At 39.6% G+C, this 26,998-nt stretch overlaps 2 protein-coding genes across 10 annotated transcripts in view; one reads left to right on the top strand and one right to left on the bottom strand.

The window, feature by feature from the left end:
- Positions 1-131: 131 nt before the first annotated feature.
- Positions 132-5,478, top strand: ifi30b (IFI30 lysosomal thiol reductase b). The gene is made up of 7 exons (XM_051376016.1): positions 132-338; positions 1,298-1,486; positions 2,580-2,651; positions 2,739-2,828; positions 3,843-3,995; positions 4,951-5,019; positions 5,228-5,478. Exons 1-7 carry the CDS (start codon positions 198-200, stop codon positions 5,285-5,287), a joined length of 774 nt encoding a protein of 257 aa, XP_051231976.1. The 5' UTR covers positions 132-197; the 3' UTR covers positions 5,288-5,478.
- Positions 5,479-5,543: 65 nt separating this feature from the next.
- The window catches only part of LOC127349923 (cAMP-specific 3',5'-cyclic phosphodiesterase 4D), a 93,638-nt gene continuing 72,183 nt past the window's right edge, over positions 5,544-26,998 (bottom strand). For 7 of the 9 annotated variants that reach the window (XM_051376005.1, XM_051376007.1, XM_051376006.1 and 4 more), the window contains 15 exons: positions 25,311-25,502; positions 24,413-24,454; positions 22,495-22,531; positions 20,646-20,719; positions 20,514-20,563; positions 20,090-20,202; positions 16,856-16,949; positions 12,859-13,031; positions 12,669-12,767; positions 12,331-12,495; positions 12,130-12,229; positions 11,452-11,606; positions 10,815-10,937; positions 10,112-10,294; positions 5,544-9,924 (listed from right to left, as the gene is read on the bottom strand). In XM_051376005.1, coding sequence (XP_051231965.1) covers positions 9,361-9,924; positions 10,112-10,294; positions 10,815-10,937; positions 11,452-11,606; positions 12,130-12,229; positions 12,331-12,495; positions 12,669-12,767; positions 12,859-13,031; positions 16,856-16,949; positions 20,090-20,202; positions 20,514-20,563; positions 20,646-20,719; positions 22,495-22,531; positions 24,413-24,454; positions 25,311-25,502 — 2,164 coding nt within the window. In that variant the 3' untranslated portion in view covers positions 5,544-9,360. The remainder of the gene's footprint in view (positions 9,925-10,111; positions 10,295-10,814; positions 10,938-11,451; positions 11,607-12,129; positions 12,230-12,330; positions 12,496-12,668; positions 12,768-12,858; positions 13,032-16,855; positions 16,950-20,089; positions 20,203-20,513; positions 20,564-20,645; positions 20,720-22,494; positions 22,532-24,412; positions 24,455-25,310; positions 25,503-26,998) is intronic. The other 2 variants (XM_051376010.1, XM_051376004.1) reach the window with 1 other exon arrangement.

Here is a 26,998-nt window from a genome sequence, read left to right as displayed (position 1 = left end):
CAGCTTGATATTATTTATGTCTGTTTATCTCCTGTTCACGGGGCCAGAAGCGGGAGTGTCCGATGATCCCTGAAGGCGGCAGCAGTCAATCACACCTGGCGTTAATCAGCTGATGGTGGGGTTAGTTATAGGCGGCTGTGAGGCGGAGCAGCTTCAGTCGTCTGTCCTCTCTGACTCCTTGTGGACTCATATTAAACATGAAGCTGTCAGGACTGTTTGGTGTGTTTTTACTCTTGTGTGTTGACCTGAGAAGTTCCGGGATGTCTCATCCCAAACCGTCCTGCCGCTACCCTCCGTCCCAGTGGTGTCGGTCCCTGGAGATAGCAATAGAGTGCAAGGTGAGTACAATAAACTCACCACAATCTATTTACAGGGTCTGTGGAGTCATGTTATCATGTAGCAGAAGATGCTTAAATAATCTTACCTAAAAATCAACAGTGAACGCTAACAAACCCGAATGGCTCCACAAGACAATAATAACAGTATTTTTGTTATTGGATAATAATGTGGAAGCAAAACAAATAGTGAGGGATTTTATCTTTAATAAATGATTTCTGCATTATCTCTCAGTGGGTGCCTTCACTCATTGTTAAAGTATGTTGAAATATGAAGTGTTTTGTACTCTTATTATCTGGTAAAAGAGGAAAAAGTGAACTAAAAATAATTTTTTATTAAATGTTGTACCATTTCCTTTCTATTTTCTCTATTGTGGCCCCACCTTTTTATTTTTGGAGTGATTACAGCTTTTCTGACCTTTATTCTTAATGAGTCCTCTTATGTCAATATCTTAAATACCAAACAATAATTAACCAAAACGAAACGGATAATCATGCAATATAAATAATGAGCACAATGATATTAATAGTAGTATTATCATTGATCATCGTTGTCCCAAAAAGGGATAAACTGGAGTTCAGTGGAGTTCAAAGTCTGCCTGGTCTGGGCTTAAATGAGAGTCATGCTTCAGAAATTGAACACCACTGGTTCTTCATGTGACCGGTGGAGCAGCTCTGGGTCAAATAACACAAACACTTAATTTGTTTAAAAATGACTGAATGCTGGAAAGTAAACTGTCTACAGTTTGAATATTGAGCTACAATCATGCTTTCATTGATTATTTAGGTTCAAAATTTGACTGAATAAAGAGTTGGTCTCATGAGAAAAGTGTGTGAAGAAGCTCAAGAAGAAACTTTTACTGCTACATATTATCCAGGCCTCATATATTGTAGTCTTCTCTTTTATGAACTTATATTTGAACATATTCTGATTTAAAGTTACTGTTATTTGTCTCGTGTAGGTTCAGAAGCAGTGTATGGAGGTGAACGCTACCAGGCCGAACCAGTCTGTTCCTCCAGTATCGGTCGTTCTCTACTATGAGAGTCTGTGTCCGGCCTGCAGAGTCTTCATCACCCAGCAGCTCTTCCCCACCTGGACGATGCTGCAGGACATCATGACCGTCACTCTGGTCCCCTACGGGAACGCTAAGGTACACTGAGCCTCACAGGAGTGGAGAGTTCGTGTTATTGGAGGAAATCTTTGTGACGATCTTGTACAAACAAACAACAACCTGTATGCTGGCCTCAACTCTTAGATAATCATATTTGTAAATGTATATATTGGATGTTACGGGAGACTTACCTATGACTGTTAAATATGGGGATATATGTATACATAAAAGAAATGGCTATATACAGCGAATTGTCTGCAATCCCTTTATTATGGAGATCTCAGGATAATTTGGGTGTTTGTAGAAACTATAAATGGCTGGTGGATTGTAAAATTAACTGTGTATAATTTTTTGTCCTTTTGAAGTCTCTTTTATTTTTTAATGACATTCTTCCTTGGTTAAAATGTTTTAGGTCTATTTACTGGATGTTTTCTTTTACTTATCTGTTCAATAAGATTGTACAAGAAAGATGCTTAAGTTGTGGATAACTGACAATAATGTCTATAGATTTTGTGCAATATCAAAAACGAATCGCGAGTTATGATTATTATATTTTATTATAATTAAATATGATCTTTCTTTTTGTGTATGTCCCACTGTATGATGATGTGTTCAGGGACGCTGAGAGAAAATCTGTCTATATAATGACGTCATAATAAATGCTAAATGCACAACATTAATGACTCAATCATGATAATTCATAATTTCATTCATTTGAATGGCCAGGGTAATATATAGCCTTTTTAAAAACATTTTTCACAAATCTTTAACTTTTTAGTGGATAAAACTGATTGGAAAAAAAGGTGAGTGAACCTCTTTCCTGTCATAAATAAATATATACAGTACACATGTTTTAAAAAAAAAAGAAGAGAAATTCATGTTTCTCTTCTCAAGTTTAAACATCTTTATGAATTAATGATTTTCATTATGCCAGATTTCATTTTCATGCAGATTATAATTTGCATTCATGTAGAGGGGATTTGTTTTTCTATAGACATTGACATCTAATGTATGTTAGTGTGTGTGTGTGTGTGTATATATGTGTTATGTATGTTGTAAATTGTACATCATATCTTTGGTTGTGACAAAAATAAACAAAATATATAAATATCATTACATCATTCTCTTGTAGGAGCTTCCATCAGCGAACTCTCCCTTCACCTGTCAGCACGGAGAGCCTGAGTGCAGAGGAAACATGATTGAGGTTTGCATGTTTCATCACCTGTACTGTCACATCTTTTAATTAATACGAAAACACGATGAACTTTAGATTTATTGATCTGTTCCTCAGGCCTGCATCATCCATTTAACGGGACATTCAGCGTTTCAGATCATCAACTGCATGGAGTCGTCTGCTAATGTCCTCAATGCTGCGCAGCCTGTGAGTATCTTCAGCTTCTTCTCTTATCTGTGTAGTTATGACCTCCTCTTCCTGTGTGAGTCCCATTTTCTTTTGTACTGTTTAAATTATAATGATTTTGTGAGAGTTCATGAATGTTTGATGTTTATATATTTGTTTATATGATGGTTAAGTTTGCTAGCTTTGTTTTAAAGACCTGGAAAAGAAGGCAAAATAGTGTGTTTTTCAGTGATTTATGAATTTTGTTGTACTGAATGATCGTTCGTGAAGCTTTTTTTTTTTTTTTTAGTAAACATAGCAGAAATGTATGTCCACAGTTTTGTAAAACAAGCCTACTCTATGGGTGGTCACGATATGTACATGGCTGGACAAATCCTACAAAAGCTAAATTCAGTGAAAGCATCACGAAAAAAAGTTTCCATGTTTCTCTGCTTCACTCATAATCCAGGATTTCCAGTTAAATCTTTTTAGGGATTTGAGGAAATGCAGACATCAGCATGTACTTTGTGGTAATGACTCCAATTACTTGCTCAGATTCTCATGACCTGGAAATCTGAGTCACATTTATAGATTTTTGCTTTAGCGTGAACCCACCACCTCAGAAATCAGGTTTCAAGTTAAACCCAAGTTATCTTATGATTTCTCTAGTCTACAGCATTAAATATTAATGACTGAACAAGCAACAACCACAGTTTAAAAACACACAAACATATTTTAGGTATTATTTATTGACTGTTTAACACTTAAAATGAATCTGGACTGTGGTTTTTCATGATACTAAACTCATAGTAAGAAGCTGATTTGGGGGAGAAAATAAGTTTTCAATTCTGTTTTTAAAGTTTATTTTCTGTAAAAAACAATTAGTGTTGTTCAATCAGGACTGGAGTCAAAACATTATAAAAAAAATATTAAGGTATCAAGACAAACACCTGAGCTGTACGAGTGCATCAAAAGAAAGTGGACAGGGATGAGTGCTGCAGTGTTAAAGACTCTTGCTGTGATTTACTGACTGTGTTTTGTTACCTGTTGTCTCAGTGTCTCCAGCTCTACGCTCCCTCTGTCTCCTGGTCCAGTGTTGACTCCTGTCTGAAGGGAGGTCTGGGAAACCAGCTGATGCACGCCAACGCTGTCATGACCAGAGCTCTGAACCCAGAACACACACACGTCCCCTGGGTCACCTTCAACGGGGTAAAACACCGATGGCGCTCTGGACTAATGAGATAGAGATAATAACTACATAGCTAGCAGTTTATGTGGCTGGTTAGGTAATGTCACTTTCTATTCTAAACCCTCTTCAAAATGTGGTTGTCTTTTAAACACAGACGAGTGACACACACACATTAAAGTACAGGAAAAGAGAAAGCTGACTGAGTCTTGCTCAGCTGTTATTGGAGCACAGAGCAAAAAGGGGCGGGACTTAGGAGGTGTCAATTGAAAGTGTTTGCACACTGTAGTGTAAACTATACAGTTATTTCTCTGGACTCAGTTATTCTTCTGTTTTATATTCAGTGAGCGGAGATGAAGGTGCCAGAGTTATGTTGATTTTTGTTCATTAGTTTTAACTTTAGTTTCCAGAGTGGGTTTCCTCGTTTCAGTTTTTATTATTTAAAAATGTTTAGTTTTAGTTATTAGTTTCAGTGTTAGTTTGAGTTTTTTTTTTAATATGGGATATTTGGGCCTTTGTCGATAGGTATTTTCCATGTGACAAAGACTAGCTAAGCTTTTCCTGTATATTTTTTTTTGTTAATTTTGTAAGTAGACAATATTATTTCAATTAGTTAACTTTTTTTTATTAAAGTCTCATTTTTATTATTTATATCTGTTAACTAAAATGTTTTTTTCACACCTAGTTTTAGTTTTTAGTTTAGTTTTAGTTAAATTTAATAACCTTGGAGGGGGTGCAGATTAAAAGCAGGAAAGCCGAAGGAACTTAGATAATTGTTTGACCTTCTACAAAACATAAAGAACATTTAGTTTTATATTTTGACCAAAGAAATGTAGTTTGGGATTTCTGCCTGTGAAGAGCTGCTAATTAATCTCTGTACAACTGACATGTAACTGATTAAAAATCATCATATATGTCTCTGTCTCTGTCTCTCTCTCTATCTCTATCTCTATACTATAAAAAAAACTGTTGTTTCAGGAATACACAGAAGAGAACGAAGATAAGGCGATGTCGTCCCTTTTCCATTTGGTTTGCCAACTCTATAAGGTGAAGACTTTATTGTTACTGTAACTCTGCTTCGGGAAATTTGAGGTGTTACTGTGAAGAACTTCTCACCAGGATATTTGTCTGTTACAGCTCAACCTGATGTTTCATTATTAACGTGTGTCTCAGTCAGCGGTATCATCAGTGAATGAAGTGATTCTGTGTCTCTGTATATTTGATGCGAGTGTAACTGTGTGTGTTGTGTCTTCAGGGAGTGAAGCCTCCAGCCTGCACTGGAGCTCTGGTCAGACTGAACAGAGGCTTCTGCTGAGCAACTATAAAGTGTCTGTGCTATCTGCAGAAACTCACTAACCATAACATACATACCGTAATGTACCAAATAACACCATAAAAACTATACTAATATGTTTTTGTAACTGATAACTGTGTTCATATGAAATCATACATACTTGCATGCTTCTTTGATGGGACGAAATGGAATAAATCTGTCTGAAACATGAAGCTCTTGACATTATTCCATTTTTACAATTTAATGAAGAAATAAATAACAAACACAGCCGGTCTGATAAATTTCCATATAATTTATTGGCATTTTCCACTTAAAACACCCTGAACTCCCGAGACTCTTTTGGTTTAAAATGAGAAACAAAAATATAGTTATTTCCTTTGACAAAAAAATTGGAGTGGCAAATGTATACATACGTGTAAAGTTTACTTGATGTTTAGGCTCCAGAACATAAAATCAAATGTCCTATGTTACAGTACTTTGTCTCGACAGACACATTTTTGAAGAATAAATATCTTTTTATAGAAGTTTGCACGACACAGAGGCTGAGAAAACGAGACGGCATGAACATTAATGGTGGCAGTATCAGCGCAACACAATAACTGAACGAGAGCAGGGACTCTGCTGCTCGTCAACACATTTAACACTGTATGGCACTGATGTCTTCCTGTAAAGAGCCGCAGTTCTGTGTTTAACACGCCGACATTACGCCTCAGATCACTGAGCTACAAACTGTACATTGAAGACCTTTGGTGCATCTGAAATCAACTGTTAAATGTCTTAAATCACACATGATGAAAATGCCATGTTAAACAAGGAAAGAGTTGCGTTTTCTTGCTTCAAAACTGATCTTTAAAGTGATTACATTTTTACTTGACTCTGTTCATGGTGGTTCACTGCTTGTGGGCTTCAGTGTATCCATACATTTGATATTAAAAAAGTTTAATATCTGGCTGTCTGAGCTCCTTTTTATCCCAATTCTAGTTAAAATTTTAACTAACTTGGGGAGATGTGCTTTTTAACCACTGTTAATGTAATTATTGGGTCAGTTTCTCAGCTCCAATGATTATGGGACTAGAAGTCAATACAGCGCACGTACTTGTACTCAAAGCTAGGAAATAAGAGGAAGCTTAATGGACGATTATAGCATCACAGCGTTTCGTTTTCAGAAAGAGAATAAAGGTTTAAATCCCCACCAGGCTACAGTCTTTGTTACACAATGCAATATAAAAGTGTTTGATGAAGAACAAAAAAAATTGACTGTTCTGCTGTTTGCTGAGCTCAAGGTTTAACATTGGGCTGATGCAAAAGAAAAAGCTGTGTCAGAAAATATTGCCCACCAGAGTCTGACTGTGCTTGTGTGCACGTCCTGTATAAATGTTGGCCTGTTAATGGCACTAGAGGTAAAGTCAACAACACATTTTATCCCAATGACACAAAATATCTGGAGCGGCTGAGGTGTACATGGCATTTTCATAGTGGGATTTTGATGGATTTCGACACTGGAAGCTAAATATTGTCTGCAATACAAAAAAAACTTGACGCACTGTTTTACATTTAGCTTAATTTCTCAGATGATCACTTGATTGTTTTCACAGCAAATAATATTTCTTCTGTCAAAATGACCACAAATAGACCAAGAACGAGTATAAGGACAGAACCAGAATATTGCTGCCGTCATGAAAAAAGACTAAAAGTTCTCTATGTGAATGTGAAGCCTGAAAATTCGTACTTTTCCAGTTTTCCAGAACTGTAGATCAAACGATACTCTGAGGCTCGGCATGTTAAAAACAGCACAATGGTCCTTTAACAATAGGCTCCAACCACTCCTATCACATGTAAGGCTGATCAATAAAGCTTACTAGCTGAGTTAATGAAATACTGTTAGACTAGTGTCTTCTACTACTGGCTGACCAGGAAGTGCATCATATCTTGTGTAGTGCTTGTTTTGCTTCCTGGTCTTTTCTACCTCAGTGGTGGCGACAAACACTGCTCTAGACTGAACATGGACTTGGTACAGAAAGAGTCCTGAACTCCTGAAACTACACACATTCTCAAGTCTCAGCTATCTGATTAGGAAAGGGCTGATCAGACTGTTCTTAAGTTGCACAAAATCTAGTAAATTGTCTGCTTTAAATACTGTTAACATGTATCATTCGTAAAAACTAACACTATAAAGTCAATGACTTCGATACAATCATCAGGTTAAAATCTCTAGTGTAAAAATGTACAGCATCGTAGGCTGGCAGGTGTTTGTGTGTTTTCAACACTTATGGCACACAGTTATCCCAGTCGAGCACTATCTACCAAATAAGACAACCAAGATAACCTGATGGAACACAATCTGTTTAGTATGAACTACAGGCGATTCATTGCTGTCAGCAACTTCTGAAAATGTGCTCCTTCTGATCTCCACATCACACCCTGTCAGCAGGAAAGTAACAGCGTGGTGATTTATTTGGAATTATAAGATCCTCGCTGTTTCATGGGGAAAAACAGGATATAATAAAAGTATATTTAAAATACAAATTAAAACAGGTCCGGTAGAAGTAGAAAAGGAACAATCAGACTCACAATGAATGACAGTGCCGCTTAAAGCTTCAGTGCTACTGTCAGCTTATGAGTATAAACTCATTGAATGTGGGAAACATTCAGGGAACCTTTAAGTTATACATTTGTCTTAAAGAGGAAAGGTGGATTTGTCTTTAAGTTGACAGAGTTGGTTGCACTTGTATGTGGTAATAAGGGTGTGCACAAAGCTCTTTTCCACATCTTATTGTGCCACAAACTATTGTTTTTTTCACTACTTAACAAAAAATATGAGCTTGTGCCTCAAGAAAGGTGCAAATTCTGCAAACTGGATCTAAAAAATCCTGTTAGGATCTGAAATTCTGAATCAACCAACCAGTTAGTTAGTTTCCTGCCCGGCCTTCTGGTACCTCGAGACAGATGTCCTTTACTGTGTTTGTGTGATCAGTAGGCCTACAGTGGGTGAAGCCCTTTGTGTGACTGAATAGACGAGCTGAAGGGCAGAGTGGGTAAAGTGCTACTGCGGACCGGAGGCACCCTGATAAAAAATAAAATAAAAATGCTTTTCAAGCACATAAACACAGACAAAGACCAGCAAATGTACGACAACTGAACTGTTCAAAAATCTAAACTTAAAACGATGACACCATTTCAAATCATCTCAGGTAAAAAAATAAACTAATTATACAGGTGGTGTCTTTTGTATTTTCAACAGGTGAGACTGGGGTACAGTCTTCAGTGTTCAATCTCTGCGTTGCTACAAGCTGGTTTCAATATATATTATTTGATTGCTTCAGTTGCCAAATTTTCTATTAAAGGGTTTTAATTAAATGTAGAGACACGCAGGTTAAACAAAGTCTCAGTTGTCTCTGGTTTGGAGGTAAATCAAACAGGAAAACAGTTTGAGGTTCGGGGGTCAGGTCAGGGGTACCCACTACTTCCGTGCTACATTAGATTTATGTTTCTCTTCATACCCTGAGGTTTACGTCCATCGATTTTCTCGCTGCTCGTATACATCCTGTATTTGGTAAAATGATTCATCTCTCACACCATTCTTAAGCACAGAATTCATACTCACTTATTCCAAACAGACTCTGTAATTTCATATCCTAAATTAAAACTATGGTGCAAAATAATTTCCAAGACCCTGTCAAACCACAGCGATCCTTGTTCGCTGCTCATGTCTGAATGTCACAAACATTTTTTTTTTTTGGAGGAAGACATTTCCTTTGCCTTTTGTTCTTGTTAAGAGCATCACGCCTCGGCTCCACTCTTCTTCCCAGTTAAAATGCAGCAGTCTTTGACTGGGACACTCCGAACTGAAGCTACAACAAAGCAGGACGGGACACAAAGGCCAATCAGGCACCCAAAGAGAGGCTAAAACGATTCTTCTTGTCAAAATATAAAATAAAACAGAGGGGGAACGTCCCTCTGTTCTCCAGAGAGGGTGTCTCCAGTGTAAAGGGACTGTAGTGATGTTACAGACTTTATTGGTGAAGGCCTGCCCTGCCTCCGTCTCACTACATCCAGCACTCGTGTCTCTCAGGCGGGGCAGGTTGTGCTGGTTGTTACGTGCCCATACGCAGGCAGGCCACCCCGTCGCCATCCTGGCTTAGTTCTCTGTCCCTGTCGGCGCCCTCCCGTCCTGGGGAGGACAGCGTCCTGTGGGGGCTCCGCACCGACATGGCAGCCAGATTCAGGGTCCGAGACGGGTGAGGCGAGGGGGGACGGTACCTGCTGCTGCGGGGGTCTGGGGACAAGGAGGGGGAGGACGAATCCTGGCGCCGCTCCCCTCCCGACTGGGACTCCTCCTCTAGGGGGCTCTCCAGGTCAGACTCCACCTCCTCCTCATCCTCCTCTTCTTCCTCCAGAGTAAGTTCAAATTGGAACTTGTCCCCTCCTCCTCCTCCTCCTCCTGAAGGGACGGCCCCTCCGGCTCCCACAGCTTCTCCTCCTGGCCCAACCTCGGCATGGTGCTCCTCGGGGCTTGAGGGCGACGGGCTACGGGGGATCATGCTCTGGTACCACTCCCTGTTGTCCTCCAGCGTGTCCAGGATCTCCTGGGCGTCAGGGTGCACCAAGTCCGCCCACGTCTCCCACAGAGGGTGGACAATATAGTCAATAAACCCCACCTAGTCATAGAAATAATATGAATAATAAAGTCACAAAAGACAGGATATGTAAAACTAAATTAAAAAAATTAAAAAACAGATGAAGTAACCTGGAACATAAATCCAGTCTGTAGTGACACATTACCCAGGATATGATGTCAATGCTATGTGATACAAAGGATAGCTTTAAAACATTTGTATGCATTACCTGGGTCTTCTCTATGGAGGCGTTGTGTTTGTCACACATGGGACTGATCTCCATGCCCTTGTCTCGCTCTCGGTCTCCCTGGGTGAATAACTCCACCATGATGCGGTCCGTCCACTGCCGGTAAATCTCCAGCGGTTTGGTTGGGTTGCTCAGGTCGGCACAGTGGACCATGTTCTGTAGAACCTGGAGGAGACACGCTCAGTCAGACGAACCTGATGCTGGTTTTTCTTTTTCAGATCTTTTTTAGGTTTTTAAAACTTTACCAAAAATTATCCAGAAAAGGTATTTTAACCCCATCCTGATTCTGTCAATATCTAAACAATACACAGTGTGGATTATTCAGCTTTGTACAGGTGCAATGACGCAATGTGTCCAGCAGGGAGCAGCACTTTCACACTAACTCCCACGTGCACGAATGAAAAGGTTAGTTAAAGACTAAGATGACAGATGAACATATTAAACCTCCATTCACTGAAGCTGCAACATAAAATGAGCTGAACTGAATAAGTTAACAGATATGAAGTCTCATTATTCTGTACATAATGGGCTGTATGTAGTTATGACTGTACACTAGTTAACAGGTGTTACACATGTATAATTACTCTACAGTACAAGCAGTCCCTTTCTGTATTTTTAAAACCCCCACGTACTTTCATTTAGTGTGTATATTCTGACATTCAGTATCAGCAGGGGGCGTTCTCACCTGGATGCGGTCGGAGTAGTTGTCTAGCAGCAGGACTCCCAAACTGGTCACCTTCTTAGTCTCCACCATTGTCTTCATGTCCGCCAAGAAGTTCATGTGTTTGGACATATCTGTGGCAAGCACCTAATGACGACAGCAACGGCACAAACAAGAGATTCGACACATCTTCAGTCACTCTTTCAGGTCATACTTCCCAAGTGAGCTGTAGAGTACAAGCTGCTTTATTGTCTATATTTCTAAAGACAACTGTGACCTACTGGTTCTGTACAATTTCAAAGGATAAAGGAAGTCTGTATATGATATGATATACTGTATTTCTTGGAGAATCTATCTGAAATCATGTGAGGTGAGAGGCAGTTTGTGTTTTTTTATCCTTGTACTTCTGTAAATGTATCAACCATTGCAGTCTTTAATTGGTCTGAGGTTATTTAGTATCTTAAATCACACTACACACTAGCTAGAGGAGCTACATTAAGATTAAGATACATTCTCACGTATCAACTGCATGATAAGCAGCCTTTCAAAGTACATTGTGTCCAGATACATAAAGCAAACAAACTTAAAACTAAACGTAATGAAAAACTTCTCTGTGTGGAGAGGATATCGATAAGTCGTGTACAAAGTGCAGCAGTCTCACCATGTCGATCACCATCTTGCGGAGGGAGTCTTTCTGTTTCTTGCTGAGGTTTTGGAAGATGTCACAGTTGTCTTCTTGGAGCAGTTTGAAGCCCACAGCGAGGTGATGATTCTCCAGCACAGAGGCATCGTTGTACATCAGTGCCAGCTCTGAACCTGCACGCATGGAGGTTTAAATAGTTAAAATTCTATAACAGGACTAATTTAGCGTTCTGAATGGACGCTGATGGTAGTCCAGTCTAAATAAGATTGTGTGCCATACTGACAAAATGCACACATGGCACCACGATCACCTGGGGCATAACTTTACTAGTTTTGACGTAAAGTCATAACTAAGGCAAGTAGCCATTCAACAAGCTGTGTTGCAAAATTGCTGTAATTAATAAAATATGAAGGCTGTGTGGCAGAAAACCTGCTGTTTTACCATTACTGAGTATAATTCTGTGACATTTTATGATTTATACCCCCATTAAGGGCATGTGTAACTGTTTAGTTGTAACTTAAGAGTTAAGCTGGAACTTATCTCTGTGGTGCTACTGCTTTTATTCAGGAACGCATAAATCCCACCTTAATAATTTACATTTTAACTTGGCTCAGTATAACTTACACACAGCTGGTGCAACAGGCTGCTGATGAAGCCTTTTATGGTACTTGTGTACAGAGAGAGACATCAACCTACTGGTGTTTATTAGGAACTGGTTGGTAACTCCTGGGTGGTCGACATCATGGATGGCACTAGCGAACAGAGCAGCCATGATCTCCAGGTCTGTGAACACCGCCTGGGATTCATTCAGAACAAGGATTACTATCTGCAGCCCAACATCTATGAACCTTATAGTGTTCAAAGTAACCAGAAGCTACAACAGCCTCATCAGCTCACCTCTAAGGCAGGGGTGGACAGGAGGAAGTGGGTGGACTGCACCACATCAGCTGCATGAATGTTGTTGTGATAAGCTACGTCTGCATGGTAGTGGTCCTCCAAGGTCATCATGAAGGTGACGAAGGTGTCATTTGGGATCTTAAAGGTTTTCAGAAGGTCTCGTTCCTGGCAGGGTGAGGAGGAAGAGAATCACAATTACATTTTTCCCTATATTAAAAAAAATTGTCTTAATTGTTTACAGATGTTGAAAGGATACAACTAAAACATTTTAAATTAACTTTATTGATCCTCATGTGAAAATAGGAATTCATAACTTTTAAACTTTTTTTGTGAAGTACCTGGAAGACGGTGTACATGATCACTGTCAGAGGGCGGTTTCCGGAAAATTCTGCTATCTTGAATATATCCAGACCCCAGCGATTAATGTCCTCGATCTCCTGGAGAAGTAAAACAGGAATCTATAAGACACTGTGTGTTTGTGTGCCCGCATTTCGGTCTGTGTGCGACTGTGTGTGCGTGTGGTCCCACCTTGGCCAGCAGGCTCTCTTGTGGTGTGTTGACTCCAAAGCGAGGGATGCAGGCGGGGGCTAAACTGGGGCTCTGTGTGACCTTTTTCACACCACTGATCTGTGACATCGGCCTCTTCTTCTTCTCCTTCTCCTTAGGAGGCGGAGACAGGATCTCCACGTCATGTTGTTTCTCTGTAACGAGTACAAACAGACAGATACATACATAAATGCAATCTGTGATATTTTACTGGATTACTCCAACGTCTGCTGCACTGTCACAATTATGTCTTTTAGTCACATTTATAGTTAACTGACTGAAACGATGCTTCCTCCAGCTCCGGCTGACAAACATTTAAGTTTCCTATCTTGTCAGTGAAGTCCTTTAACTATCTTTGAGGGGACCTGTCTCGGCCCATGAGTGGACGTCTTCTGCACCAGTGGGAGGGTTTATTGTGCAAAGTAGATTAAACTATTTCATTTCAGTAGCAAAATGCATTATGTCTGATTCGTGTACTGTTGTAGTAAATTATTGTTTCTTTCTAATGTGTCTATGGTACTATTACCAGTACATTTACTGCTGTTACTATTGCTGCTTCTACTATAATTCTTCTACCATCAACTATTCAACTATTACTACTACCAGTACCACAACTTATCATAATTACTTACATTGTTGTACTGCTGCTACAACTACTACTATTATATTGTCAACAATTTATAAATCATAGTAACTGCTTGTAACCATATCACAATAATTACTGACTTGATCGTATTGTTGACCTCGATATTGCCCGTTGTGTTTACGTATGTGTTTAGCTCACATTATGCTAGTGCTAACAGCTGGGTTTTCCCAACCATCATAAGGCGTAGTCTCTAAGCCGAATGAACAGATAAAAACTATGCTGAGACAGCATTTCTTTTACAAATTGAAAGGGTGTACTTGAATTAGTATTCTTATCATTATATCAGTGGCATAAAATGGTCTTAAAATGACAATAATATCGCAATTATTTCTGAGACAATTTATAATCCAATAATCCAGTTATTGTGCTAGTGTCACTAGTGACTGAACCAGCTAATACAAATTCTACTACTACTTTATTAGTAGTAGTAGAATTATTTTGACAGATATCGTGATATGACTTACAATTAGTGTGGAAATCTATTACAATCCTGCGTGAAATGTAACATTTTTGGAGGTCTGTAACAAACTCTATCTGGAGAACAAGATTTATTTAAGATTCACCTCTGCAGCACTACAGTACTCCATTATAATGCTGTTTTGTCACACATTTTACCTTTTTGATTAACTGTGCAGCTCTACTTACTCCTACCACTACTCAACTATTAGAACTACGACTGTACCTCGGCTGTCACTACAACTGCTACTTACATGGTACAGTTAATACTTTACAACGCCTCTAACTAGTACTAGAACATTTTATTACTGTACTGTGTGCATTACAGCACATATGTCACATGGAGTGTGCAACCACATGATACCCGTCTTCTCCAAATACCTGACACATTCAGGAGGTCAGTACGAATAAAATCAGCTGTAAATGAGGAACTGGACTCATTTCACACCAGCTGATCACAGCTGATCTGAAACCAGTCATACATCCTTTCAGCTGAGGTAAAAGGAGATATGTTCAGTACAGTAAAGATGGTGTCACACACAGATCGTTGCCTACCAAACATGAATTCACTTAAATATTAAACAAGTGCAAATGTAGATAAATGAGTCACTTTCACTATATCAACACAACAGTGTGTCTAAGTTGGGTGAGCTTCTTTTCAGAATAACAGTCAGTCAGTGTTCATGACCTTGTGAACAATTAGACTGCATTGCTCCTGTAGCTCTAGTGTTTGAAGTAGTATATAAATCAAATTGCCACGTAAAACTATAATTATAAATAGATAATAATACATTTAAGCTTTATGTTGTTAATGTACACAGTTTATACTATATATAGGCCATGGTTGGAGGCTGGGTTGACAAACAAGAATGTATACAGGTATAATTAAGTACACCTGCAGTATATAGCTATATTGTCAGAGCACAACAAGGTGTATATTAATGTGTATGAACTGACTATATGGAAGTGGGTGCAGGATACCAGTAGTGGAAAGCTAAGGATGATGGGTAAAACCTGTCAGCTTCTCAGAAGCTCAGCATTGTCTTGAGCTTGATGACGAAGCTTCTCGTGTTTTTCCAAATATGAGTTTGAAAAAGGCTTCATCACGTCTACAGGTTGGAGATTTTTTTTAACCCACAGTGGAGCTTGTAATCCTTCAAGCAAAAACACGGAAATCATCAAAACAAGGTTTCCACCGACAGTATCAACATAATCTCCATATGATTTGTTAACACAGAGGTGCTGTCCCAGCAGACACGATAGTGTTGAAAATGACTCATCCGTATTTGTACAAACCAAGGAAATAATGATCCCATTTTGACATAACAGACAGCCTGTTTTACTTCACGTCCACTTATCATCCTCAGTATTTTACATCCATGTTTTTTATTAGCACGGCAGGAGTGAATGCTTGAACAATATCCAGATCTGAGCTCAGATACAAGCACACACCACCATAAGGATGCAGAGCGACCTGAGTGGCAGCGTCACACGAGGCGCTGTCTGGCCTCTCTCACCTCTCTCACAGTGCCTCCTCTTCCTCACACCCAAAACCATGGTGTTCATTTCCAAACGCAGCCGGGCTTAGCGCTGAGGCACTCATATCAAAACGGCATCCGACTGACAGCTCCATCCTCGTTCGGCTGGACCTCCATCCCGCCGGCAGGGCTGCTGAAGACTGAGCCTCCTATTGATGCAACACGCCGTCTAATAATATTGCACCCTGTTGCTACGACAACGCCACACAATGTGTCCGGGAATGCTGTCTGTCGCCGCGCCTCCTTCTCTTTTAGGGAAGGGAAAAATCCTCACCTTCACCGTATCCATCCCTATTAACAAACAATCCTCCTCTTTTCCTTCCTCTCCTTTACAGTCACGCTCTCTTCGTATTTTCAGTTTTTTTAAAAAAGAGTACAATCTTCTTTCTCTTAAATATTCCTCCCTCCTTCTCTCTTTCCTTGCCTTTCAAATACTGAATTCTCCACTCCTTGTTTCTTCATAAATCCTCCAGTTTCACTTCCTCTCCTTCAAAAACAACCTCTTCCCTCCCTTTTTCTTCTCCTTTCTTCAGTATCCACAATTTTTTCTTTACTTCCTTTTAATTTCTTATTCCATCTCATCCTTTTTTAAATCTGTCTCTCCACATTTTCGTTTACATGAAAAATCTCTCCCTGGTTTACTTTTAAAAGCCCATTTTTCCTTTCCTGCTCTCCTCTTTCCTGCCCTTTTTAAACACGTCTCTACTAAAAAAAACAAAAAACTGCTCCACTGCTCTCTACTTTGCTCCAATAAAACACAAGTAAACTATTCCTCACTCTTTAACAACCTCCTTTTCTTCCCCCATCTCATATAAACCGTGCTGGATGACACCTATAATTCACATGTGCTGCAACAGCAACATATGGTGTAATGCTCATGTAACAGTCAATAAAGCCAGGTGATGCAATTATGCAAATGAGTTATGCAGCACCAGAGAAACAGACCTCACTGACATGTTTAAGACAGATAGATAGCACCAACTCATTTATATTAATGGGAGTAGACTAAACATTAGAAACACCTCACGGTATAAGGCAATATCCTTCAACAGCACCAGAAACTGAAGCCTCTTAAATAACCATAAAGTTGAATCCACACCTCTAAAAAACAGTTCCAACAAAAACGGAACACTATAACTTTGATAAATAAGGACTTCTTTGCAGGACTGTCGTATTAGCCTGCATCAGTTTTAGCTAAGTGGATCTAATAAACTGGCAACTGAGTGTATGTTTCCATAAAAAACGTTTATTTTAACACTGAGGCTTTCAGCGTGCAACAGCTCTCCCTTCCACAAAGTGAGGGTCCTTTCATTCATTTACGTCAGGTTTTAACACTCACCTAGGAAGGTGTTGGCAATGAACTCTGACACCTGATTCCCTGAGCGGCTCGTCTCTGATAGCTGCGTCAGCTCGCGGTTCAGCATCCTCTTAAACTGTGTAGAGACAACAAAACACCATAAACAAAAAAATGTGGTCAGTCCAGATCAACTGCAGATAAACATGTTAAAGTACATAGCCAGAGAAGGTGTATATGTAGTATGTTTAAACATCATAACAGCAGTAAATGTAAGTATACAGTAACTAAACATAAGACCATGATGTTTGTTTCAACAAACTAACACAACGTTTCTTAAAATCCCTGCGTTCTTCCTGTCTCCTTTCCCATCCTTGAAGAGGGGAATTATGTTGCAAGGGATTTTTCCATTTCACTCTTTTCACCATCTGTCGTCAGATCAGGAAATCCGCTATTAAAACTCACTTCTACAGACAATATACGTACGCTGCATTTTATGATTCACAATTAGTCTTAGTCTACTTTGCTTTTACTGAGTATTTTCTGTGTTGCTTTTATTACTTTTGTTGTTAGAAGATGTTTTCATTCCAATGAAAAGCACAAAAAGTGATATACATAAACGATTACTCTGAGAATATGGAAGAAAGGTGAAGAGTTAGATGCAATATCAGATAGTTAAAAACGGATTTATACGATCAATGAAGTGGATGGAAGTACAGACATACAGATGAGTGACAACAGATCTTTTTTACAGCAGCTATTTTGACATGAAATGGTAGGCTAAACACAAGTGTTATCAATGATACTAAGTAAGGTCAGGGTTATCATTCATTAGTAACACCAGTGTTTACCCTACTATTTAATGTCAAAATGTCTGCTGTGAAAAAGGTCTATTTAAAGGAAAAACCAACACAAACCTCCTAGTCTCTGTAACCTTCTCCATTCTCCCGTGTTCAAATGATTTTCATTTTCATCAAGCTATTCAATGACCCCTCCTGTCCTGTATGAAAGCATCTGCGTGTGTCATGTTTCTCCACTCGTTCATTCAGGTTTTTTCCTTTAATTTGTCCCCAGTCTGTAGGTTGAAACCACGGTAAAGAATGTATTTTGCTGTGCATTGTAAAAAATGCTCTGCATAACAATTGTTATCAGTAAGTGATGTATTTACATTCATGTTAGGGAGTTGGTTGATTAAATTTCCACAGAAACAAGCTGTCACAATTTCATAAAAACACAAGACGCTCCATTATCTTTGTTGTGGTTTGAAAGTTACAGCATGTAGGGGAACTCCAGCATTACAGCTTGTGTCTTTAGAGCCTTCAGTCCATGTTTGAAATGCATTAATGTTGTTATATATGCACTTGTTATGTTTTTAAAAGAAGACAAGTTGTAATATATCTCACTATGCTGTCTGTTTGCAGACACCTGTGGGACTGTATATACATATTCATGCCAAAAAGTTTTTCAAAAACAAAACTGTTCAGTGTTCCCTCAGGTTTTATCGCAGCAGTAGCTTCCACACTGATTACATAACAGCTCTGGCATGTGGTGGCTGAGGAAGGAGGGAGTATATGTGTGTGAGAGACTGATGCTGCAGTGGGTACACGGTTACTATGTGACACACACAAAAACATACATCCTGACATGACACATAAACCTGTGGCTTCAATCAAAATGTGTCTGTTCATCATCTGGTTTACTTCTCCTGTAGCTTCCCAACACAACTGCTCCCTCTATCAGGCTTTTCCTCAGATTTTCTGCATACCATTTCTAACATACACACACATATGCACACATGATATATGTTTACAAATGGCATGTCATAAAATCCTGCTGTTAAGCTCTTAAAAATTAGTTTTACATCACAAAATCATAAAAGCTGCTCCCTCTAACTTGTTTTTAGCCCTTTACCCCTCTATTTCATGTTTCTCACACACATACATGCACAGACACACACAATGTCAACATTCAGCCCATTTGTAGATCCAGATCTGGCAGGCTCACTCGGCATTTAGCCCCCTGCGAAGCCTGCACTGATGATCAATAGATCCCAGTGTAAACAAGGCAAGCCAGCAGCGCTCACCTGTCTGAGTCTCCAGCACAGACAAACACAGAGAGCCGACGCAGGCATGTCAACCCACGCATGTTGATGTTAGAGGTCGCCAAAATCCAAAACGACGAGCAGACAAGTTTGCAATCTGCTCACTCAGTTCAGCCCCACGCTCAGCAGGGATGGTTTGAATATAGTCCATTTGAAAATAAAAGTTCCCATAGTCCCATGTGCTGTCCTGGAGGTGAGGGGGAGGGGGGTTGGAGGGGTGGGGTGGGGTGGGGTAGGGTGAGGTAGGGGAGGCTGGGGATGTTGTCTACCATCGGGGGGGAGAAAGGGTGTGACTGCAGTCGCCATCCAGCTACTGTCACACACTGTCAATGAGAAACATAAAGAGGGAGAGAGGGAGAGCAAGAGGCTGTGAGGAACCCCCCTCCCCCGCCCTGCACGCAGTTCCCCCTTCTCTGTCCAATCAGATTGGTCTGGCTTCAGGGGCTGGGTGGAGGAGAGGGATCTGATTGGCTGGGGGTGGGAGATGGAGGCAGTCTGAATGTAGCCACCAGACGGTGGAGAGAAGCAGGAAGGAGGGAAGTGAGGAGATGCTGATTAACTCTTTCAGCGGAGAGAGACGCCATTCATGAACCTGACACGCTCACACTGCAGCTGCATATATCAGAACACCTGAGTTTCTCCCCTCATATGTGACTCAGATTTAATGTTTTCAATAAAGTATAAACAGGTCAAACTGCAATTTGGACTGGAGCTACAAAATAAGTTCCTGAAGCAAAGTACAAATAAGATCATTGTCATTGACAAACACAAACATTCCTAAACTCAACTCTTGAAAAATAAGGAAATAAGTACATTTTTATTATAAATTACTCCCAAAAACATATGACACACTGACTTTGTCCTCTGCTGTTGAAACATTAAAGCTTATTGTGCTTGTGTGTCCAGCTGCATTGACATTTATCCAGCTATACAAATAAAAATGGGATTTGATCCATCTTAAGTTGAATGAAACATTTTGAAGCTAAATGTTGTTTGTCAGACGACCAGGTTTCAACCAACCAACCGTGATACACTTTCAACTCTAGCCCCTCCCTCAAAGAAACTTTATTTTCTGATAAGGAAAGTTTGAGATCTGTAATGGGGTGTTTGAGACAATGAAACAATGAAACAACATCACAGACTCTTCTTAAAGAGTCTGAAGTCAAATGTCTTCTTACCTTATTGGATGCCATCTCGCTCACTGAGTGTCTCGTCTGCAGCGTCTCCAGCTGATCCAGACACCAGTCCAGCTCTTCCAGCGTCTCCACCGCCAGCTTCTGGTAGGGCTCCTCTGAAAGGTCAGAGGTCACACAAAGCATATGTTACAGGTGGTATTGCTCCAGCAGGATATAACTGAGAAATGTTGATTAAATTGTCATGTTCCACCTGTCCTGGTTCAAAACGGAGCCATGGGAAGTGTTTAACACCATGTTTGTATATTTATGCACCAAATCAACAGCATAAACTCATTAAGATCACACATCTTTCACGTTTAGTAATGGCTATTTTTAATAACTCTTAAACACCATTCTTTTTACAGTATTTTCATAAAAAGACAATAACATGTAAGTGTCCCACCAATCCAGGGATATTAACACTGACCTGTAAGACATGGTTTACACATGGATGGCTGGTTACTGCTTGTCGGCCGCCTGGAACAAGGAACAGATGAGGTGTTAGTAGAATAAGAAGAAAACAAGAAACAAGTGATCCAGTCTGTTTTCTTGTTCTTACTTGTTTCCCACACGATCTTGCAGATGTGTCAGAGCAGCAAAGTTATTTCTCACTGTTCGTAGACTGGCAAGAACCTAAAAAAGGGGGGAAAAAAGAGTGAGTATTGGAGTTGTATGAAATGGTCTGGAGGGAGACACCTGAGACATCTCCCCCTTTATATCAGGAAAGTCCCCCTCCCCCAATTATTTCTGCTTCAGTAGTCCCTTTTACTCAGTTGAGTTATTTGAGTTACTTCGATGGGAATTACAGACAAAGTTTTGCCTTAAAAAATAAAGAACCATTCCCCCAGTTAATTCAACTTTTTTAATCTCTAGTGTGACGGCAGTAAATCAGCCATTAACTACTCAGCAAGGTGAGTTTTTCTGAGTTTTTCTAAGGTGCTATTGAGCACCGAATGCTGAAGAACCACATGATAACAGTGAGTGCACTGTTCCTGGTGTTATAAGAATATACAGTAGTATGTGATCTAACACCTTAAACTTGGGACCGACCTGAAGAGTTGACGTGCAATCTTGTTCTGGTTTTTAAGCCCCCCACCAAATTGTTTCACAGTTACATATGTGACACACAAATAAACCTAAAGTGTGTCTTCTGCTGATAAGTGAGTGGGTCAAAGCTTTTATGGATGGTCACTTTTTAGGAATTGATATCTGAATGTCTCACTACAGTCTTTAAGTCTTTGCCGAATCTTTCTTGTAGAATTAAAAATATGTTCAGTAACATTAGTTTGTGCAGTGTTTTTGATAATATGGTAAAAATGAATTTAATATTCAACTGCAGGTGGGCCCTACATTTTAGATATTGGTTTGGAAATATAACATGTACACAGATTGTGTTAATAGGAATTGTTGCACAAACACACACACACACACACACACACACACACACACACACACACACACACACACACACACACACACACACACACACACACACAAAGACTCAGAACAAGCTGTTCAGTACAAAGAGAAAGTGTGTGGGTGTTTTCTGTGAAAAATTAACTATCACTTATTTCTCAAACGGTGAGTAAGGGCCATGTGAATTGTCTGGGCAGACCCACACTTACAATAAGAGTAAGTATCAGTTTGAATGGAAACACTGTACATTCAACTGTAATGTGTCCCTGGAAATGAGCTCAGTGTTAGAAGGCAATACACCTAAAACCCACTGCTACAGACCAAATACAGTAGTGCAAAGAACAGTGGGTAACATTACATGAGACAAATCTGGTTATCCACCATTTCTGGCCTTAAAACTTTTGTGACTGATTTCATAACTTTTAAGCTCAGAGCATGATTTATAGGAGAAATAAAGTCTGTATACGGTAAATCCTAGTGAAAATCGATGAATATTACCATGTAATAATCAATATCCGCGTGTTGAGTGAGTCTTGCAAACCTATAGTACAATAGACCTTGTTTGGTGCCTCATGCCAGGCTTTCTAATAGTTACATATTTGCATGGTTTTGAGAGGTTTGATTGTATCCTAGATTAACGGTTAGACCAAAGAATAGATCAACTGAATGCTGTTCATCAGAAGTAGGTAAATCTCAGTCCTGCATATGGCAGCAGCTAGTTCTACAGAGCTCTACTCCAGGATAAGAGAAGCTCACACCACTTTCATAAATCCATTTAATTCACATATAATCATGAGTATTCACACAAACACAAATATTAAACTATGTTGGAAGAACTAGCCCCAATGTCAAACCCCAGTTTTGACCCCAGCTGTTTCCACCTGTCACCAAAGGGCCACTGGGTTGGTTGATTTTGTATTTAGTCAAATGTAATGAGAGTAATTTTGGTAACTTCTGGTCTTAAAGAACCAGTAATACACAATGCTACTAACCTGTGCAAATGGAGTCACTATCATGTCTTCTCCATGCCTGCAAAAACCACAGACAAACACAAACAGACAATCTAGTGAAAAAGCCACGTGAGACGCCGTGGGACAGGAGGGAAATATCATGCAATTCCAAAAACCTCAATACACAAACATACAAATAATGACAACAAATATGTTGGTTTGTTGTCATTGTCTTAATATGAGGAGTGTATAGGAGTGCTGCAGTTGGCTATGACCCACAGTTGGTCTCAGATATCACACTGGATATAAGGACAACAGAGGATATTGTTTTAGTTAAACAAATATTTCTCAGAGGCAGTTTAGAGTTAAACCTCAGCAGGCAGAGCCACAGAAAAACTTCCTATTTTACTTAAAATAAGACTCCAAAATACAAGAGGTAAGAAAAAAGGCGTACACTGCTTACTGGCATAGAAAATATTTTATAATATTGCATCCAGCCACAGAGGTTTAACTCTACCAATCACAATAAACCTGCATTAAGTGTGTTGTTGTATTAACTTTTGTTAATGTTTTTTTTTGTATAAACTTTTAATAAAATGACACATTTTAGCTCATTGATTTGGTTTCTTTGGCCGCATGTTTCTCATTAACCTCACCAAATAACACCACTGGCTGTCTGCTACCTGTCCAACATTAAATGGCAAAAAAAAGACAAATTATTGTGGTGATTGGTAAAATTGTACTGAAACATTTAGCAGCTACAGACCCAGATATTTGTCTCAAGAGCTGGTGGATCTGACAGACAAGTGAATATTGATATTACCTTCATTAGGTGGTAAGAAACTAGCCTCCAATGGGCGCTAACATTGCTCTTGTGGGCAAATATTTACTAATAAGTTAACTATGACAACTTAATAAACCAATATCAGGCCTGTGTTTCTATCACAAGGGTTTAAAATCACTTAACGCAGATTTAATTCTGCTCTTACAGACGATAGGCCTCCAAGATATGTATCTGTATAACTAGAACTATGTGCAGGAGAGGAGCAGTGTTCATGCGTTGGATCTTGGGAAAGCAAACTTTTGGAGAAGCAGAACTTTAGGGTCGCAACATGCACATCATAATAGGCTTGGGCAGTATCGATGTCTTCATACCTTCCTGACATTTCACCAGGGCATGAGCCAGTATATTTGACATTATTTGTGTAAAAAAAACCAAAAAACAACAACTTAAAAGCTGAGCTGCTTGTCGGTGGCAGATAATGTGTGGGCGGTGGTTGCAGTTTAATACAACCATTTGGCAAATAAACTGCTTTTGTAGTTTGAAGGAGATATCTGAATATAAAGTTATATGTTTCTAGTATTTAATTGATTAACCCTCAGCATAATAAAAAGAGGAGCACTCAGATTTCTAAATACCCTGGTGTACTGCCCAAGCCTACCTGATAACCTTCAGGGTAAATCCATGCTGCCACTGAAAAGTACAGTGCCAGAGACGGCCTGCACATCCCTGTCCAGCAAACATTTTGACGTTGAATAACTGTAGATGTGACATCCTGTGCCAGCACTGAGAACCCAAGACTGTCTTGTCTTTTGCTGTTTTGTGAAATCAAGGCCTAAACATTAAAAAATCCATTCTAATTAGATTTTACTGGTGTGCCTTATTATAAAACTGGCAAATGTTTGTACTCCCTTTGGGTTCACTTAAAACTTGGGTGATACCAGATCACCATCTGTCAAATGCTTGTTGGGACTGTTTCAAAACTTTGCATGGTTGATAATTTTGGAGTTGAGCATCCCATGAAAGATATGTTCTTCAGTTCATGGAAAGGGAAAGGTGATGTGTGAGTGGGGGGGGGCTGTATTGGGTGGAATAGGTAGTAGGTTTGATTCATGACAACATGGCACAGCATAAGGAGATAAGCAGAAGAATCACAGCAGTCTTCAGACTTTGTCTCACCGAGGTAGCCAATTGACTTCCCAATGCTTCAATCCCTCCTCCCTTCAAAACAAAGGAGCGACAGCTATTGATGGTCGAGGCCTCATTTACACTCTGGCTTCAAAACAGACTTCTAACTGCGCAGAGAAATCTTTAGCTGTATAAACAGGCAAGAAACTGGATGAAAATCTAGTTCAGAGCTAAAACTTTAGTTCTGGCTTTAGTTGTACATCCCAGTTTAACTTGATTGCTCTGTGATTTACACTGACAAACAGGAGCTCTGATACCAGAAGCCAGATGTCAGAAATGTGCTTTTCAGAGTGTAAATAGGACCTTGAATGGATTTACATAAATAAATATTAACAGTAAATTCCAGCGATTCCCTAGTAACTCGTAACAATAGTAGTGATACAATCCATGTCATCTAATGCTATATAAAGTATACAGTATATTATATATATTTATCAATGTTTCCTTCCCAGATGAAAGAGGCACAATTTAGAGCTTTATAATTTTTCAAATATATTATAAAAATGTACCACATATATCACATTAATGGTAATAATAATTTAATGCTTATATTAATACTTGTGTATTAATTAATATATATCATATTGCAGTGGATGCACACTACTAATGAGTGACTTTGAAAACATGGATATTAAGAGATATGTTGGTATGCAGCAGCTAGTCTGGACCCAAATAAAAACACACACACACACACATCTTCAAACATCACTGTCAAATGAACTTCCATCATCTGCTCTTATCAGAAGGTCTGTAGCTGTTTCTTCTAGAAGAACCTTTAAATTTCCCACCAAATCCTGCTGAGCAACCCCACAATGTACAAAGCAGGTTGAGGCTAAAGGTTGGTAGATTCATTGGTGTTAAAAAGATAGAGCATCTTTAAAATACTCACAGATCGCTGGCAGTGGATGAGTTGCGGGACATGGTTTTGGGCGAAAGGTCGAAGTCTGAGTCGGAGCGGTAGAGGAAAGACTCGCGGCGCTGACTGTGGGGGAAGTTGGCCTGAAGTACCAGACCAGAACTCGGGCTAGTCTGAGAGTCCAGTGGACTGCGACCCACCGACAGGCCATTCTCCACATCAAAACTGAAAGAGAGAGAGAGAGATAGAGAAGAAAACATAAACACTGATGTCAAGCAATCAAGTATATAAACAAGTAAAAAACCCTAGATAAAAGCAGAGTAAAAACACTTTTTATTACTGATAATAGTTTCTATATTATGAAGAATCAGCATCGTGTCCAAACCCTGTGACACCCAAAAAACTGATGCACATCACCTAAATAATCTGTTGTGCATCTGTAAACAACACAGAGACAGAAAAGAGAAAGCTAAAGATAAAGACAAGACAAGACTAAAGATAAGATACGTATGAGAGTGAGTGGAGTTGGAAGTACAGTATAAAGAAGGCTGTGTGTGTTTTTCAGTTTCAGAAGCATGTTTCTCACAAAGCATCCCAAACAATTACAAAAAAGGCATTTAAAATAGAAAGGAACAGAAGAATGGGGTAAAAATCATTATAACCAGCACAAAAAGCAGCGTCTACGTCGGAGCTGTTGAAAAGGTTGCATTCAGATTTTCTACTCTGACGGGGAACATCTTTTTAAACAGGTGACCTTGTGATTACTCCCTTTTTTTCGCAATCAAACACATACTCACACACATCTTTCCCTCCGCTATCTCCGTATGACGTCAACAGTGACTACGTCAGTAGAGCTACTTACCCATACAACCCCCCCACCCCCACCACCACTCCACCTATTCACTGCCACCACACTGAAAGGCACCCCTATTACTGAACCAAATACTTTATGTACTAAATGTATCATTTTTAAAAATTGGATTTAAGTGGTATGATCACAATGAAATGTATTGCATTTTTTGAACGTGCTCCTTTTTCTGCCAGCTGGATTCGGTCCAGCTCCTGTAACCAAACAGTATCACAGCTCGACTTGGCCCCGACTTAATCCGTTTGAAATCCTTCCAATCAAGATGAGGTCAGTCTGCAGGGTCTGAATTACAGGGTTCAGTATTGGAAACATTCACTCAACAAATTCCCTTTTACCCAAAATTTCCTTTGAACAAAACTTTCTTTTTTGTGTGTGTGTGTGTGTGATACAATCTGCAACCATAAAAGAGCAAAGAGCTAAAATACAGAAAGATGAATAAAGGGGGACAGAGAAAGACTTGACTGTGGGATGACACAGTGGAGGGTCAAAGCTTATCAACACAGATATTATTCTTCTATGCTGATCTCACCGTGGTTCACTCATATGAGGCTATGTGTGCCATGAGTTCGATCCACTCCTTATAACAGGGTGTCATTGTATTTTTCCACTTCCTTAATATAATCCTGGCTACATTAAGGAAGCCTGCAAGCACTAACCCAAACTGTGCCTTTGTAAAAACCAGCTGGTGCAACAGATTTGTCGCCAAGAAGGCAGAAAAACATAGCGTGCTTAGCGAGGGCTGATCCAACCACTCCTCAATTGCCCCAACCACTCGGGTCCAAAGTGGGGAAACCCGAGACCGAAGATTGAAACCAGTGACCTTTTGGTTTATTACTATTCACTTCTTCTCTGA

This window comes from Dicentrarchus labrax, unplaced genomic scaffold (assembly GCF_905237075.1).
Source record: "Dicentrarchus labrax unplaced genomic scaffold, dlabrax2021, whole genome shotgun sequence".
In the NCBI taxonomy this organism is placed as follows: Eukaryota; Metazoa; Chordata; class Actinopteri; family Moronidae; genus Dicentrarchus; species Dicentrarchus labrax.
Note: the sequence above shows the minus strand (reverse complement) of the source record. Positions and strands in the feature narration are given on the sequence as shown.

Bases quoted from the DNA above. Each gene is read 5' to 3' on its own strand.
- ifi30b (XM_051376016.1), top strand. From the start codon at position 198: ATGAAGCTGTCAGGACTGTTTGGTGTGTTTTTACTCTTGTGTGTTGAC. The intron at 1,487-2,579 runs GTACACTGAGCC...ATTCTCTTGTAG, and splicing joins TCCCCTACGGGAACGCTAAG to GAGCTTCCATCAGCGAACTC. The intron at 3,996-4,950 runs GTAAAACACCGA...CTGTTGTTTCAG, and splicing joins CCTGGGTCACCTTCAACGGG to GAATACACAGAAGAGAACGA.